General features: G+C 44.2%; 1 protein-coding gene and 1 long non-coding RNA gene across 7 annotated transcripts in view; one reads left to right on the top strand and one right to left on the bottom strand.

Annotated features, from left to right (window-relative positions):
* Positions 1-13,179, bottom strand: part of LOC132540491 (uncharacterized) — a 493,968-nt gene that overhangs the window by 97,679 nt on the left and 383,110 nt on the right. The gene's annotated exons all lie outside the window — the stretch shown is intronic.
* The window catches only part of TIAM1 (TIAM Rac1 associated GEF 1), a 447,258-nt gene that overhangs the window by 290,532 nt on the left and 143,547 nt on the right, over positions 1-13,179 (top strand). For all 6 annotated transcript variants that reach the window (XM_060198601.1, XM_060198598.1, XM_060198600.1 and 3 more), the window contains one exon: positions 11,294-11,518. In XM_060198601.1, the coding sequence (XP_060054584.1) occupies positions 11,294-11,518 (225 nt within the window). The remainder of the gene's footprint in view (positions 1-11,293; positions 11,519-13,179) is intronic.

The raw sequence follows: 13,179 nt of genomic DNA, 5'->3' as shown, positions 1-13,179 counted from the left end.
CATCACAAGGCTATCATGAGTAAGCATAGATATAAAACTCTTAATAGATTTTGCTCTTTAGAACTCTAATATGGCAACTTAAAAGGCTAAAATAAAACCTCATAGCTTAAATGTTCAAAATACTAATTTTGTTAAATCAGGATTTGCCAAAACAAATCTTCTATCAGACCAAAAACACCATTTGCCAAGAATAAATCTCTGACAGCATCTTAAAACAAACCAGATAGTTTTTAAAAGCAGAAAGATATAAAGAGGAAAACCAGAGCAAAAGCCTCTGGCATGTAAATAATTAACATAACCATTGTGTTATCTTTTACTAACCCAAGCCAGTCTTAAACAATTTTAAGTAAAATGTTAAACTTTGTTTGTTAGAATCTTTGTTTATCATAAAGCTATCACACCCTTAGGGCAGCTATGAACAAGCGTGGGTACACAACTTAATTGATCTTTCACTTTGATTTGGATAGGTAACTTAAAAAGCTAAAATAAACCTTATAGCTGAAATGTTAAAATAAATTTTTATTATTAACATTTTTTTTATCATTTTACACTAAATAATTTTGTTGAATCACATCTGTTGAATAAAAATTTTTTATCAGGCCAGGAATATCATGTTTAACCCTTTTTTTCTTGGCAAGGCCACTGCTCTACACTGACTGGGTTATTAGAAAGCCAGTTCAAACATGGAATTAACAAATTAACAAACAGTGGCAGTTGGTATTGGGGTGCTGGTAATATTTAGAATTTTTACAAGAGTGAGAGAGACTGCAGAGGCGTTTTACCACGCCTAGAGATCTCAGAAAATCTTTTAACTAATGAATTGATGCTGATATTAGCTATCAGAAGGACAAAACTGTCCTATATTTTACTTTGGTAAAGGTGTGCCAACTCTATGAGTCGGGATCTTTAAAACCACATTTAGCTTAACTAAATCTTATTTAAAACTTAAAACAAACTTTAGTTACTTAGGGGTTAACACACATTAATGAAAACAAGGTTAGCAGACAGACTTAAAACAGACATTTTTGGTGAAAAGAAAAATTTCCCTTTGAAAAACTGCTTTGGTTTTTGGATTCCTAACTCACAGACTCTCTACCCCCCCAGGAGGGGCATTAGTGGCTAGGGAATGATTGACTGGAGTCTTTGCCAATCTGTGGAACAGTAGCTCTGTGCCATGATTGGCTGCACGGACAGAACAGGTGGGCTTAGTTTACCGCCACGCATGGAGAAAAATCTTTGGAAGTTCTTTTTCTGGGCTAAGGTACATTTTACAGTTTTAAAGAAACAAATCATGAAATTTTCTATCAAAAGTGTGTACTGGTTCTCTGATTAATAGCTTTTAAGTTAAAGAGAACGTCTTGTTTGATTGATTTCATTCTTTCTCTAAATAGCTTGCTAGCCAGATAAGATCTCACTCAGAACTGGTTTAACGCTTTCTGAGAGTAGAGGGGAAAAAAGCTGGATAATTTTAAGATAATGCCAAATCAAGAGCCCACAGTTCTTTAACTAATTGTAAATGTTCTCATTTTTCTTCTATTAATTATCTAAAGGAAGCTGTTTTTCGTGCCAGTTGCGGGGGGGTCTTAAGGTTGTCAGAGAGGGGTAAATCTTAACTGGAGGGCACTTAGCAGGCGGCCTCAGGCGCGGGTCTCCTGAATCAGGCATGGGAATAGAGGCAGACTCACAAACAGAAGGTGCCCGGGAGTGTCCCTGTAAGACTTTTTCTTCCTCTCTCATGACTCACTGTACATCAGGACAATGCTTATAGACTTTGAGTATATCATTTACTAAATTCCAATAAGAAAAGCCTGGACTGGAATCTTTTCTGGACCAAAGGTCTCATAAAAATCTCTTTAACAGTTTTCTACTCTAGCCTATCTTTTTTCATCAATAGTCCCCTCTAAGGGAAAACATGGACAAACGTCACTCACAAAATAAAAAAAACTTCTTGAAATCCTTTTTCTTAACCCTTACTCCCCATGTCTTGAGGGACTCCTTGAGTCCTTTAATAAACAAGTCTTGTTTGCTAAATTCATGTCCCATGGTATTGCTTACCTCAGCCGCTGTGACACTCCTCCAGATGCGACTCACGGTTGGGTAGTTCCGTGGCGATCTGTGCGAGTCTTTGAGTTACCCCCTCGGCTGTGGTGACTCGGTGAATTCGGGTAGGCCTACCCTCTCGATCAGCGGTGTTCCTAGGTCCAGAAGGCTTCTTCACCCCACGTTCAGGCGCCAGAATGCCCTGGCCAGTGGGGCGGTGAACAGGGGCTAGGAACCCACGAAACCTGGAATGAAAGGGACAGAAGACACAAGAAATGACAGCAGGACTCTGATCAAGCTGCAAAATTTTATTGTGTTCACAGGCATTTTAAGGCTTTGGGGAAGGGGGAGCATAGGGGAAAGGGGGAGGCAGAGATCGCGGTGGAGGGTCCCTTGCAACTATTTCTGTTAAACTATAACTATATGGTATGTCACTATAACTATATGGTATGTCACTTAGTTTCTGGCAAACATCCTTCCTACGGGAATTAGAAACTTATCTCGAGGGCTTCTGTTGTTTCAAGGCTTAGCTTCTGTCAAGCAGAGAAATGGCTTCTGGCAAGAGCACATTTCTTCTGTGGGGGGTGTTAGAGGGTCTCCCACATATGGTAGACACACAGTGTAGCCACACCATTGCAGCTGGGATGGGTTTGAGGATTGGGCTGTCAGAAAAATCCTGAGGTATTTTTCTATGCAAGAAAATAAATAATAAAATGTGTCATGACTTTCCCGACAGCCCGATATGTGATTTGTATCCTCTGTGATATCAACCAGATGATATGTTATTACAGCACTCATCTTCCCTCTGGCTTTATTTGAAATTCCTAGTAATTCTGGATATGCGTGCCGTTTCAAATCGGGGAAGAGCATCAGTGACGTTCTGGCCTTCCTTAACCTCTTTCCTGAGAGTCAGTCTCTCTCTCTCTCTCTCTCTCTCTCTCAGAAGCTAGACTCAGCTATATGTCAGCTGTCTCATTTCATTGCCCGGACCCTAATTTCACCCAGAGCTGCCCGACCTGTTTCTTAATGGACCCTATACATTCTTCTTCTAGGTTTGCCCTTCTTCCGTAGCCAGTCAACAGCGTCAGGTTGAGCCTGATGTAAAGTTTCGAGACCTCCTTTGAATCTGGAGAGGTGGCAGTTGTTGACTATGTGGGTCATAGTCTGTCTGTAGCCACAGGGGCAGTTCGGGTCGTCTCTGGCTCCCCAGCGGTGGAACATAGCGGCGCACTGGCCATGGCCTGTTTGATAGCGATTGAGGAGGGCCCAATCATAACATGCTAGGTCAAAGCCGGGTTGACACTTGCAGGGGTCTGTGATGAGGTGTTTGTTCTTTACCTCAGCTGACTGCCAACTCTGTTTCCAAGAGTCTGGAACAGAGAAGTTCAGTGTAGGCGTAGGGGACCAGATTGGGTGACGAGATGTCAAGCGTTGAACAGGGTGGGCGAAGATATCCACGTATATTGGCAGGTCCGGTCGAGCGTAGACATGGGAAATGAACTTAGATGATGCCGCATCCCGACGAATATCTGGCGGGGCGATGTTGCTAAGAACTGGCAGCCATGGAACCGGGGTGGAACGGATGGTTCCAGAAATTATCCTCATGGAGGAATATAATTTGGAATCGACCAAGTGGACATGGGGGCTACGGAACCATACTGGGGCACAGTATTCTGCAGTGGAATAGCATAATGCCAGAGAGGATGATCGTAGTGTGGAAGCTCTCACGCCCCATGAGGAGCTGGCCAGTCTTGCAATGATGTGATTCCTCGTGCCCACCTTTGCTGCAGTTTTTATGAGATGTTCGTGAAATGACAGAGTGCGATCGAGAGTAACGCCAAGATAGACTGGTTGGGCTTCATGCCGGATTCTCGTATCGTCAAGTTGCACATTAAGCTCATGCGAGGCCGAGGCATGGTGTAGATGGAAAACAGATGATACCATTTTTGCAGTGCTAGGGATTAGTCGCCATTTTTTACAGTAATCAGATATCAGAGACATGTCTTTCGTGAGTGTTTCCTCGAGGATGTCGAACTTGGATGCCTGAGTTGCACAGCAGATGTCATCGGCGTAGATGAATTTCCTTGAAGAAGTTTCTGGGAGGTCATTGATGTAAATATTAAATAGCGTAGGAGCCAGAACAGAGCCCTGGGGGAGGCTGCTTGAGACAAGTTTCCATCTGCTAGACTTGTCACCCAGATGCATCCGGAATCTTCTGTTTTGGAGAAGAAACGATATAGTGTTGGCCACCCATGGAGGCAGGCATCTTGAGATCTTATACATTCAATACATTAATGTATAAGATCTGACCCTATACATTAAATACTGCCTCTCTTCTTCTGGTAGATGATCTCGCTATTTCAGAGAAATGGTCTCCTTTTCTCGTCTTCTTACAGTCATGGGAAATGTTAAAATCAAACCAGTGGTTCTTGCTGCTGTTTGCTCACTGTGTTGCTGTGACCACATAAATAGCTGTTTAATTGGGTTATGTATGCAGGCCCCCCCACTCCTTTCACCAACAGCATTTTCCCTCCATTAGTGATCAATCACCTCCTTTTTCCTTTAATCAGTTTGCTTCTGTCTCTGATTACTTGGCAGTATTTTCCAGATCATAGATTTGTATGAAGTAGTTGCTCAGTGCTAGTTTTTCCTCTGGAGTCTGCCCTTCCCTGATTTTCTACTTTCCTGTCCCAATCTCAGTCCTCCCCCCCTCCTCTGTCCCTTATCACCCTCTCTCCCTCCCTCTCTCCTTCTTTCCCTCCCTTATCTCTCTCTCCCTCTGTCCCTCCCTCCCTGCCTCCTTCCTTCCCTCCCTCCTCCCTTTATCCCTTCTTTTGTTTTCCTCTCTTTGTTTCTTCCTTTTTCCTTTCTGTTCACTATTTTACTCTTTCTTCTCGCCCCCCCTCCCCCGGTCTTCTCTCTCTGTCCATTTCTTTCTACTTTATTGCTATCTGTGCATTTGCTTGTTTAAAGCTTCAGATGCTCTTGTGTCTCTGAGGATGTTAATAGCTTTTCAGGAAGTTTTCTCTTCAAATGCTATTTCTTTTCTCTCCAGATGCAATGTCTTATTTGTCCTTTGCTCTCTGTCTTTCTTGTGGGAAGTGTTCCTCAGATGTTGGAGGACTCTGTTCACTCTAACCATGGTGAAGTTTGTGTGCCCAAAGTAGTGCTTGGATGCTGTCTGTGCAGTGTCGGCGCTTCCAGAGCACGGATGATGGTTAAGGCCTTTGTGTTGAGAGTCCAGTTAGGAACATCTGCTTTGTCTTTTGTGTGGGGCTTCTGGGTTTGGCCAGAGATGGATCCTGTCTCTCCCCACTGCCATGGCCTGAGCAGACTTCCTGGAATCTGGATCCAGTCCCCTTTTTTGTGATTTGATATTGACTTATAAGATTATTAGATAATAAGGGTATAATCCCACACCATTCCCACTACCAGATTTCTGTGTCCCCATCCACTCCAGTGGAAACTGCAGTAGTTCTCCCAAGGTCACAGATGTGGTTCGACTTTATATCTATCATCTCTGTATTTTTTTTTTTTTTGCCCATTTTTTCTGTAGTCCTGCTTTCTCTTCCTTTCTAAGTCACACCTACACCTATCACTACTTTCAAGCATCCTTTCTTTTCTCTTCTTCTCTCTCAGATAAGAGCAGCAGTGCCTGGCTTCCTTTGGTGTTTTCCAGATCGGCCTCCCTTTCAGTGATGGTATAAAAACAAGATTCTTGTTGATAGACACGTGGGTCCTGGTGCAATCGGAATTGAGACCTCTCTGGTTGACTTCCATAGGTTTATGGACGAAAAATATTAATGGGGTGCAGAAGGTGGGAGTTCTGGCTTCTGTACTTGCTTCTTATTGGACCTGAATGTTGACAAATTGTGTATCCTGTCTTCAAAGATTTTCAAAGTCGTTTGGGCGGATGATGGGATGGTGAGGTGAAGGTGGACCTGGTGTCCATTTGTATCACTTCTCCAGTAGAGAAGGGAACCCTCATATTACAGATAGGACATAATATTGGGTTGTTGGAAAAGTCAGGATACATTTTTGCGGGCCCAGTTTTTCTCCGTCCTGCTTTCTCTTCCTTTCTCAGTCACCCCTATGCCTGTTACCACTTCCAAGTGTCCTTCTTCTTCCCCTTCCCCTCCCCCTCCCCCTCCCCCTCCCCCTCCCCCTCCCCCTCCTCCTCCTCCTCCTCCTCCTCCTCCTCCTCCTCCTCCTTCTTCTTCTTCTTCTTCTTCTTCTTCTTCTTCTCTGTCATATAACAGATACAGAAAAGAGAAATCCACCATGACTTTTCTGACAACCCAGTAGCTTCAAGTGTCTTTACAGGTACTAAAAAAAAATACGGAAACATTTTATGAAAATGAATGGCTTTACTAACATCCAACTAAGTGAAACTCTGAAACATGTTAAAAATGGCACCATCACTTATCATAATTTACACAGGGGCTGTGGAGATAGCTCAGCCTGGTAGAGCTCTAGGTTACATGTTCGATTCCCCCAGAGGCTACAACTTCAATCCTTGGTACCTCCTATGCTAGAGCTTAGCAGTGTTCTGGTTCGTTCTCTCTCTTTCTCTCCCCCTCTCCCTGTCCCTCTCCCTGTCCCTCTCCCTCTCTCTATTGGCCTCTTAGAAACACACGATTGTATTCTCTTCCCTCTTTTTTAAAAATGGGGGGAGCAGCCTACTTTACAATCATCTTCCTCCTTCTATAAACACATTCTTGTGCTTCTATCAACTCAAATGATCCAAAATGTTCATTTTCTAGATCTGGCCTGCGTTCTGTTAGTATGTTTCTTGTTTCAGATGGACTTCCCTTTTCCTACCGCTTTTGGAAAACCAATGATTATCTAACATCACCCAGTCACCTCCATTCAGTTGAGCAATTGAAGTGCAATAGTTTAGATGTGTCATGAAGCCCTGAACTTCACCTTGACTATGCACTCAAATGGGCTCTATGCCAAACACACTTAGGGTTGATTATACTCCTGTGTTGACAAGAACCCTACCTAGTCCCCATCACTGAGCTGAATATAGTATTTATAGCATCCCCAGAAGCCAAAAGAAGAATCACAAAATTCACTTTCCACCTGTCTGCTGCTGTTTGCTTAATGGAAAGGGATACATGCGGAAGAAGATGGCGGATGACGCATTGAGTGATCTCCCTTCCATGCTCGGTGCTTGGATGCTGATGGTGGACCCCTTGGGTTGATCAGATATCCTGATTTAAAGTTGATCAGATATCCTGATTTAAAGTTGATCAGATATCCTGATTTAAAGTATGGAAGGTGAATCTGGAAAACGGTATGTCAACCTAGAGAGCTATTGTGATGAGCTCGTGTTAAACCTGGAACTCACCATAAACTATCTGCCAGACTTTTCTCCACTCATCCTGCCAGTCAACAGCAGTCTGTTTAAATGCTGTCCTTCCTCTGCTCCACATGCAGCTCCATGTAGGCTGTGGGGAAGGGACAGACTCTGCTGCACAGCTCGTTTTGGAAACTGTGCTCCTTAGAAATTTATTTGACTTAATGGCAGAGCATGGCAGAGACTGCTGTTTCATTTAGACAGGTTGGCAGGAGCAAAAACTCTTTCCCTGGGAACTGCCTTCAGTCACAGGTTCTAAAAGAGGTGAGAGGCTGGAGGAACACTTAATGTTTGCAGAAGGTGAGGGCTGAGTTTTTCTTTCTTTCTTTCTTTCTTTCTTTCTTTCTTTCTTTCTTTCTTTCTTTCTTTCTTTCTTTCAATAAAGCTGCAATTCTAGTTTTCTGTAGTTCTTTCTCTCCAGGTTTTGAGTCTCTGATTTTTCTCCCATCCATTAAACTTTATTTTAAAAAAGCAACTGTGATTAAAAAAAAATGCATACAACGTATACCATCTTAATTTTTTTAAAAAGCTGTTTTATTATTTTTATACTTATTTATTTATTCTCTTTTGTTGCCCTTGTTTTATTGTTGAAATTATTATTGTTGTTGTTATTGATGTCATCATTGTTGGATAAGACTGAAATGAAGAGAGGAGGGGAAGACAGAGAGGGGGAGAGAAAGATAGACAGCTGCAGACCTGCTTCACCACATGTGAAGTGACTCCCCTGCAGTGGGGAGCCAGGGACTCGAACTAGGATCCTTATACCCGTCCTTGCACTTCGCGCCACGTGCACTTAACCGGCTGTGCTACCGCCCGACTCCCACACACACAGGTTTTTTGTTTTTTAATATTTATTCCCTTCTGTTGCCCTTGTTGATACATACAGTCTGTCATATGTGATTCTGAGGATTGAACTTGGGTCCTGTGCTCTGTGGCTGGTGGATGCCATCTAATGATGTTTCAGTAACCTCAAGTACATTCTCATGCTCTGCAAACACCACCACTACCACCCGTCTCTAGAACTCTTCCCATCTTGCAAAACTGAAGCTCTGTCCACGTTGAACACTAGCTGCCCCTTCTGAGACCACAGGCCACCGCTGCCTTCTCAAGGAATAAATCCCAGATTAGCTGCTTTGTCGCAATTGTATACATGCCTCTCAGGGGATGTGTAGTTTTGTTGGGTGATATCAGCTCCTTTCATTTCCATGTCTGACCTGGGAAGCAGATATGAGCACTCCAATATTAGAATGGAGTATGTTGCTGTTAGTGGAGTTTGGCAGAGTCTCGCTGGTGGATGAAAATGGAAAAGTCTTTTCATTAAGTGGAGAGAGTCTGTCAACGTACCTTCTTCTGCTCTCCTGCTAATAGGCATTTAGATCATTTTGCCCATTATAAATTGTGCTACTCTGAGTGTTTTTGGGGAAGCTTTATTTTGGTAATCATGTGAATGCATGGCTATGGGTAAACCCAGGGGAGCATCTTGTAAACCCCAGGAACTTCTTTCGGTAGTGTTTGCCAGCTTTTCAAAGCAATTAAACCAGGGGGCCAGGTGGTAGCACACCTGGTTGAGCACCCATATTACAGTGTGCAAGGATCTGGGTTTGAGTCCCCGGTCCCCACCTTCAGGGAGAAAGCTTTGTAAGTAATGAACAGTGCTGCAGGTGTGTGTCTCTCTGTCTCTTACCCTCTCTATCTCCCCCTTACCTCTTGATTTATGATGGTCTCTAGTCAATAAATATAGTAATAATAGTAATAAAACAATTAAATTACCTCATTCTCCAGCCGGTCACATAGCAGTGTTCCGGTGTCCCTAAGTCTTTGTCAATACTTGTTATTTTCCTCTTGGACATAAACCAGTTATTATTATAGAAAAGAGTCTTTAAGTGATCTCCCCCCCCATCTGAGTTAAATCCTTTGCTAATCAAAAAGTAACCCATTGATGCTGGGGGCCCTGAGAGGGAGTTCAAGGCCAGATGTTGTTATATCGTGCCAGGCAGGAGCCAGGCTGCTGATTGTATTACATACAGGAGGGTTTTAAACTCTGTGTTTTTCTTGAGTCACTTCAATGTGTTGTGGAAAGACGAAAGGTCCTGACTTTATAAGAGCAGGTGAGTATGAAGAATTTGCAGTCTTATAGGGTATGTGGGTAGATAGCATATTGGTTCTTCTTCTAGCGTTTGCCAGCATATTGGTAATGCAGAGCGACTCTTATGCCTGAGGCTCTGAAGTCCCAGGTTCAATTCCCTGCACCACCATAAGCCAGAGTTGAGCAGTACTTTGGAATTTAAAAAAAAGAGTCTTACAGAGTTTTCTTTCCCCTCCCCCATGTTTGCCTTTGACTGCCACCATCTTTCTATTCATTAATTAATCCATTATTTTTTTTGATTTGCTTTTCATGTTATTGCTGGGGCTCAGTACCTACATGATTAATCTACCACTCCAGCTCAGGGCATCCTTCCTCCTCCTCCTCCTCCTCCTCCTCCTCCTCCTCCTCCTCCTCCTCCCCTCCTCCTCCTCCTCCTCCTCCTTCTTATTTTTTGATAGACATAAAGAGAGACTGAGAGCCTCAGCTGCCACTGTCTTTATCTCCTTTGCCTCCCATTCAGTTTTCACAGGAGGATTCCATTTGCTTTTCCTAGGAGGTACTCCAGCTATTTCCTAGGAGAATCTCAGGCTGTCTGGTGTCTACTGTCAAGCCAGAAGACCTTGTGTAGTAAGCAGAACGACCACCTTGTTGTATAGGTTTGACCATCACGGGTGGCCCTGCTTGTAATATACCCTGTTTGTAATAGACCTCTCTCTCTCTCTCTCTCTGCAACACACACTCGGTGAGGTACAGAAATAAGCTCGGCACCTGCACAGCTCAGTTGAATCACATCTCAGTTGCCGCTGTCATGTGTGGGTGGGAGTCCTGATAACGTTCAACAGAATTTTGTTTGCAAACCACCACTCTAATGAGTTAGGCAACTAGGCAAGTGCTTCCTCTATGGGATATTGAACCTGCAGTTTTTTTTATTTTTTAAAAAATTTCTATTAGTGGTTTAATAGTGATTTATGAGATTATAGGGGTATAAGTTCTATGTTGTCATCTCCCCTGCCCCCAATGGTAACCAATATAGTTCTCCCAAATCATAGTTGTGGGTTGACTATATATTTAAATCAAGTTCATATGTTTCAGTTCTCTGTATTCCACTTTCTGTAAAATCATCCCATAGGGAGTCGGGTGGTAGTGCAGTGAATTAAGTGTACATGGCGCAAAACACAAGGACTGGCATAAGGATCCCAGTTTGAGCCTGTGGCTCCCCACCTGCAGGGGGGTCACTTTGGTGGTAAAGCAGCTCTGCAAGTATCTATCATTCTCCCCGCGCCTTCTTCCCTCAATTTCTCTCTGTCCTATCCAACAGCAACAACAATGGCAACAATAACAACAACAATAACAATAAGGGCAACAAAATGGGAAAAGTGGCCTCCAGGAGCAATGGATTTGTAGTGCAGGCACCGAGCCCCAGCGATAACCCTGGAGGCAAAAAAATAAATAAAATAAAATAATCCCATAGTTGTCTTTCCTTTTCCCTCTTCCCTCTCAGGTAAGAGAAATAGCACCTGACTTCTTTAGTTGTTCTCCACAATTTCTTCCCTCTCAGTGATGGGGCAAGAACAAAGGTTCCTGCTCACAAAGGTTCCAGATCCCAGTGGAACTGAGGTTCAGAGGCCTCTGGGAGTGTGGACCAAAATTCCTTTTCAGGTGTAGAAGGAAGTCATTCTGCCTGCTGTCATTGCTTCTCTGCAACGGATGTTGGCTGGTTGGTCCATACCCCCAGGTCAAGGAATCTTAGCTTCTTGACGTTCCCTGATAACCTAAGAGATGCCTCTTTCTCTTGGCCCCTCTAGACCACCAGCCAGACGGAGCTGGAAAACTGGATCACCGCCATCCACTCTGCGTGCGCAGCCGCTGTGGCCAGGCATCATCACAAAGAAGACACGCTCCGGCTCCTGAGGTCTGAGATCAAGAAGCTGGAGCAGAAGATCGACATGGATGAGAAGATGAAGAAAATGGGCGAGATGCAGCTGTCCTCTGTGACTGACTCCAAGAAGAAGAAAACCATCTTAGACCAGGTAAACGATCTCTTCTGACACCATGAAACCTTCTAGACACACACACAGACACACGCACACAGACACAGACACACGCACACACACACACAGACACACGCACGCGCGCGCGCGCGCGCACACACACACACACACACACACACACACACACAGGTTTTGGTACTGAGAAGGTGATGCCCTTGCCAGCCCATCATCTTTGCCACAAGAAGCTTCACTGTGACTGGCAGCTGGGGTCGCCCGTTGTTGGCCGCCGACAGTGAGGAGTAGAGGGAAACAGTTTTCCTCAGAGTGAAAGACTGATGGACATCTAATCCGGGAGCCTTGCTGCTCCCACTGACTGTGTGCCTGCTATTTGGGGAGGCGACGGGTGTGTGTGTGGGGGGAGGGGGTTGGGGGGGGCATCTGGAGACCCGGAAAGCCTGCAGCTCAGCTGCAAAGGGGATCTATTTCTGGCACCTCCATCAATGTAGAACTGAATTTAGGAGATGCAGGGTGTGCTTGCGAATATGTGCTGTACCTGGTATGAGCAGTGGTATAGCTTTCCTTCCTCTGTTGTTGGATCCTTCCTGCCTGCCTACCTGCCTGCCTTCATCATTGCTTCCCTCCTTTGCTTCCTCTCCTATCTTCCCTTTCTCCCTTCCTCCTTTCTTTCCTATATTTCCTTCCTTCCTTATTTGTTTTAAAATATTCTTTTTCATTTGAGAGAGAAAAAGAGAGAGAGACCGACCAGAACACTGCTCTGTCTTCTGGTGGTGCTGGGGATTGAGAGAGAGAAAGGAAGGTCAGAATACCACTTTGAAGCAGTGACGGGAATCGAACTGATTCACCCATTTTCTAATTTGAACATCACACTGGCCTGGAAAGGTCAGCATACTGTTCCCACTTGGGAAAGGGGACAAGGAGGTGGCGCACCTGCTTAAGTGTGTGTGTTAAAATGCACAGGGACCTGGGGTTCAAGACCCTGGTCCCCCACCTGTAGGAGGAAAGCTTCACAAGTGAGGCAGGGCTGCAGGTGTCTCTCTGACTCCTTCTTCACCCCTTTCCCTCTCAATTTCTCTCTGTGCTATAAAATAAATAGTTTAAAATATTTTTTAAAAGACTGTGGAAACTTAAAAAAATTAAAGAAAGAAAGAAAAGAAAAAAGAAAAGAGAAGAAAAGAAGGGGGCCCAGGAGGTGGCTCATCATAAGTGCGCTCAGTATTATATAAGAGGACTCGGGTTTGAGCCCCTGCTTCCCACCTGCAGAGGGGACACTTCACAAGTGGTGACGTAGGCCTGCAGGTATCTCTTCGTCTTTCTCCCTCTTTCTCTCCCCCTCCTCTCTCAATTTCTCTTTGCCCTATCAAATTAAATGGACAAAAAGAAAAGTGGAAAATAATGTTTGACCCTGCACCATGGAGCTGGAGTCCGTTGCTCTCACAGCTACTGTTTCCCACTCTCCACTCCTTACCCTACACTTCTCCCTGATCTTTAATCCAGCCCCCTTCCACTTTTCTCCTCTTTTATTATTTTTTTCTTCTGAAAAGCCACCACCTGATGACGCAGTTCTGTAGTGCTGGAGATCTCATGTGTTCCACTTCTCCTTGTGGTCCAGATCTTAGAACTCACGGCCTGTGATGCGCACACTTATGAAACTTGTGGTAAAGCCACACCAAGAAATAAAC

The sequence above is a fragment of the Erinaceus europaeus genome, chromosome 9 (genome assembly GCF_950295315.1).
Source record: "Erinaceus europaeus chromosome 9, mEriEur2.1, whole genome shotgun sequence".
In the NCBI taxonomy this organism is placed as follows: Eukaryota; Metazoa; Chordata; class Mammalia; order Eulipotyphla; family Erinaceidae; genus Erinaceus; species Erinaceus europaeus.
This window is presented reverse-complemented; position numbering and strand designations above follow the sequence as displayed.